Source organism: Carya illinoinensis, chromosome 11, assembly GCF_018687715.1.
Source record: "Carya illinoinensis cultivar Pawnee chromosome 11, C.illinoinensisPawnee_v1, whole genome shotgun sequence".
Lineage (NCBI taxonomy): Eukaryota > Viridiplantae > Streptophyta > Magnoliopsida > Fagales > Juglandaceae > Carya > Carya illinoinensis.
Genome location: NC_056762.1, coordinates 32,425,000 through 32,428,497, shown reverse-complemented (window position 1 = coordinate 32,428,497; position 3,498 = coordinate 32,425,000). Strand labels below are relative to the sequence as shown.

The 3,498-nt window shown below is 38.3% G+C and overlaps 1 protein-coding gene across 2 annotated transcripts; it reads left to right on the top strand.

The window, feature by feature from the left end:
• The first annotated feature begins 494 nt into the window (after window positions 1-494).
• LOC122281149 (trihelix transcription factor GT-3b-like) lies at window positions 495-3,026 on the top strand. 2 transcript variants are annotated; one of them, XM_043092449.1, is made up of 2 exons: window positions 495-1,082; window positions 1,894-3,026. In XM_043092449.1, the coding sequence occupies exons 1-2, from the start codon at window positions 714-716 to the stop codon at window positions 2,494-2,496; spliced, it is 972 nt and encodes a 323-aa protein (XP_042948383.1). In that variant the 5' UTR covers window positions 495-713; the 3' UTR covers window positions 2,497-3,026. The 2 variants fall into 2 exon arrangements, with proteins under 2 accessions (XP_042948383.1, XP_042948382.1); XM_043092448.1 differs by having other exon boundaries at window positions 500-1,082; window positions 1,885-3,026.
• Window positions 3,027-3,498: the final 472 nt, after the last annotated feature.

The following is a 3,498-nucleotide window of genomic DNA, read 5'->3' as shown; positions in this document are numbered from 1 at the left end:
TCTTTCTACAAACGATCAGTATGCACTATGCAGCTGCAGTGATCTTTTTGGCTCCACTTTGCGCTGCCAAATTATGAAATAATTTTTATCTCATTTTATTTTATTTTTAAATATTATTTAAATATAAATATTTTAAAATTAATTATTATAATTTTTTCAAATTAAACATTACAATTTTTTAAGTATAATTTGGATCTATTAACTAATTTGAATAGAAGTTATAAAATTTTTAGTGTTTGAGAAGTGCTGGGTTTATATAAAAATCTTATTAAAATAAATTATATATCGATATGATTTAATATAATATATTAAATATACTTTATAATAAAAAAAATTATAATTTAACGAATAGTTATTAAATGGTAATAATTTATAAATTTATTTACCTAAAATTTTTTTATAAATAAAAAATATAACACCTTAAAGTTTATAAATTGATGGACATGTCACGTGAATGTCGGGTGGCAAGCACCGAGGGGGAGGAAAATCGAAGTAGCACAAACCAAACATTCATTTATTTTATTCCCAAAAAAAGGGATGAGTTTTCAACGATACCAGTCTTGTACAGGAAGCAAACTGAAAAGGACTGGAAACAGGCAAAGCTGTTGAAAACGGAGATCTCTCAGAAAAGCACCATAGAAGGAAAAAGACATAACCCAACTAGAAGCAGTCGACCCCCGAATCACGAGTAGAAATTCTTGGGGAAGGATTTGATGTTCGGTGGCAGAGCAGATGTTGAAGGTTTGGGCCGAATGAGCATGATGAAGTCGGCCCCTCTGCTTAATCCTAATCCTAATCCAAAACCTCCTTTGGAGAGGGCTGGCCCACAGACTCCGACGCAGCCTCAGTGGAGCCAGCAGGAGACGAGGGAGTTCATAGCGATCCGTGCGGAGGTCGAGATGGAGAGGGACCTTACCGCCGCTACTAACGCTAACACCATTTCCGGCGTTGCCAACAGTGGTAAGAGGAGCAAGACGACTGCGCTTTGGGAGGTGGTGAGCGGTAGGATGAGCGAGAGAGGGTACAAGAGGACGCCCGAGCAGTGCAAATGCAAGTGGAAGAACCTCCTCAATCGCTACAAGGTTAGTTCTCTCTCTGCCCTTGTCTTCTCGTGGCTCTCTCTCTCTCTCTCTCTCTCTAATTGGAATTGCGGAATTCAATTCGGGTTTTTTTTTTAAAGAATCTGATTTCTGTAAGGCCGAAGGTAATTGCAACTCTGGGAGACAAGATTTTGACAAGTTTTGAAACTATCGTAGTGTTTTTTCTTCTTTTTGGACAAAGGATTCCTGTGAACAATAACGCGTGCTGAATGGTTTTCATGAAAAGAGGCGAGAATGCAAGTTCTAAATCGTGCCAAGTATAAAACTCCATATGCTCCTCCCCTTTTGTAGTGATCAAACCAGGAGCCTCAGAAGACTTGCAGTACCACGGTGGTTGCTCCATAGCACAATCAACTTAAAATTTTCACTACCATTTCGTTAAGTCCTAGAAGAAATACGAAGTTAAGGAATATTTGATACTTTACTAGCATCCCAACTATCAGTGGGTTTAGATTCCTGTCACTTCTACTCTAACCCATGATTGTCTGAAAAAAAAAAAAATAATACATATGAGCTTGATGTTTTAACCATCGTTTGCTGTCCTAAATAAGCGAGTGTTTCTGAGATTTGTCTTTATCTGCCATTGACGGTAAATATTTGGTTCAACTTTCACTTGGGAAATGATAATAGCACTCCATTTGACAACCCCGTTTGCTTTTTAGGTCTATCGATGGAACTAACAAGTTTGGCTTCTCTTGCTAATAGTGAATGGTTAAGATGTCGAATTATTTTATTCTTGAGACTTGCATTACTTGCTCCTTCTTACTTGGATAATCTTGTATAGCTCGTACAGGGGAAGGAGACATCCGATCCAGATAATGTACGACAGTGCCCCTTTTTCGATGAACTCCATGCAGTATTCACTGAAAGAGCAAAGAACATGCAGCGATTACTTCTTGAATCTGAGGCAGGTTCTAGCCAGGCAAAGAAAAGTTTCAAAAGATCAACTGGAGATCGGTCCTCGGATGAAATCTCAAATGACGAAGACGAGGATGAATATGATAGTGAGGGGGAGAGGCCTGCCAGAAGCAATTCCAGAAGAAGGAAGGCTGAAAGACTCGCATTGGACAAGCCTTCAAGAGCAACCAACACGGGGCATGCTAGCACTAGTAAAAACAGTGATATTCATGAATTGCTGAAGGAATTTTTCCAGCAGCAACATAGGATGGAGATACAGTGGAGAGAGATGATGGAGAGGCGTGTTCAGGAGCGAGTTTTGTTTGAGCAGGAATGGCGACAGACAATGGTAAAGCTTGAAAGAGAGAGGATAATGGCTGAGCAGACTTGGAGGGAGAGGGAAGAGCAAAGGAGGATGAGAGAAGAGACCCGAGCTGAGAAGAGGGATGCTCTGTTGACCACCCTCTTGAACAAACTTCTCCATGAAGATAACCTTTGAGGTGGAGATGGTCTCTCCCTTCAATCTCTTCATTGCTTCCACATGTTATGCTTTTACTTGGGAGGCTTGAACAGATAAAGCTATCAGCTGATGAAGAAAGACATACTAATAGTGAAATCAAACGGAAAAAAAGAAGGAAAAAGAGATAAACAGGATGTAGGCATACAGTTGCTATTTGTTTAGGTATAAGGTCCTTTGTTTGCTAAATTGACATCTATAGATAGTTTTTGGATATTCATTCATAACTACCAAGGGGCATAGTTTATGGATCTTGATCCTGTTTCATGAGACTTTCTATTCACTAATTTTTTGCTTCATGTGCATATTTCTTTCCTTGGAGAACATAGCGAGAATGTTAAGTATGTTGGTTGTATTTTTTTTTTTAAATTTATTGTCCTTTTGTCTTGACATTGGTGTATTATTTCATGCATTGTCTTTTAAAGCCGGTATTGATTTTTCTTTTTAATTGAAGTGTGATTGTGGATTGTAATGTACTATCTTAATGGAAGTTACCATGAATTATTTCTGCATTGCACTTTTTCTACCCTCTTACGATTCATTTTGCAGTTTTTCTTAAAACATAATAAAAGTGGTAAATTGCTAGTCCAGCTCTTAGGCCAAGTTCAATTATATGATATGAAGGTAGAGAGAGAGAGAGAGAGAGAGAGAGAGAGAGAGAGAGAGTGTGTGTGTGTGTGTGTGTGTGTGTGTGTTTTCACTTTTTCTTCATATTTATTAAATATAAAAAAAGAACAAAAAAAGTAAGAGCTTTTCAACCATCTTAACCTACTCAAATTCTCAATTCAACATCCGTATGCATATATACAGACCACCAGTTTAGAATTTTATGGCTAACTGTCAGACTGATTCAACTTTTATAAGCAACTCCCTAAAGACGTTTTTCCCCAATTCGGTAGCTACCGTTCCTACCAAGCAACACTTTTCCCCCCCCTCTTCTGGAAGACATTAGATTTCGCACTACTCATCCATGCGGACTCTGTC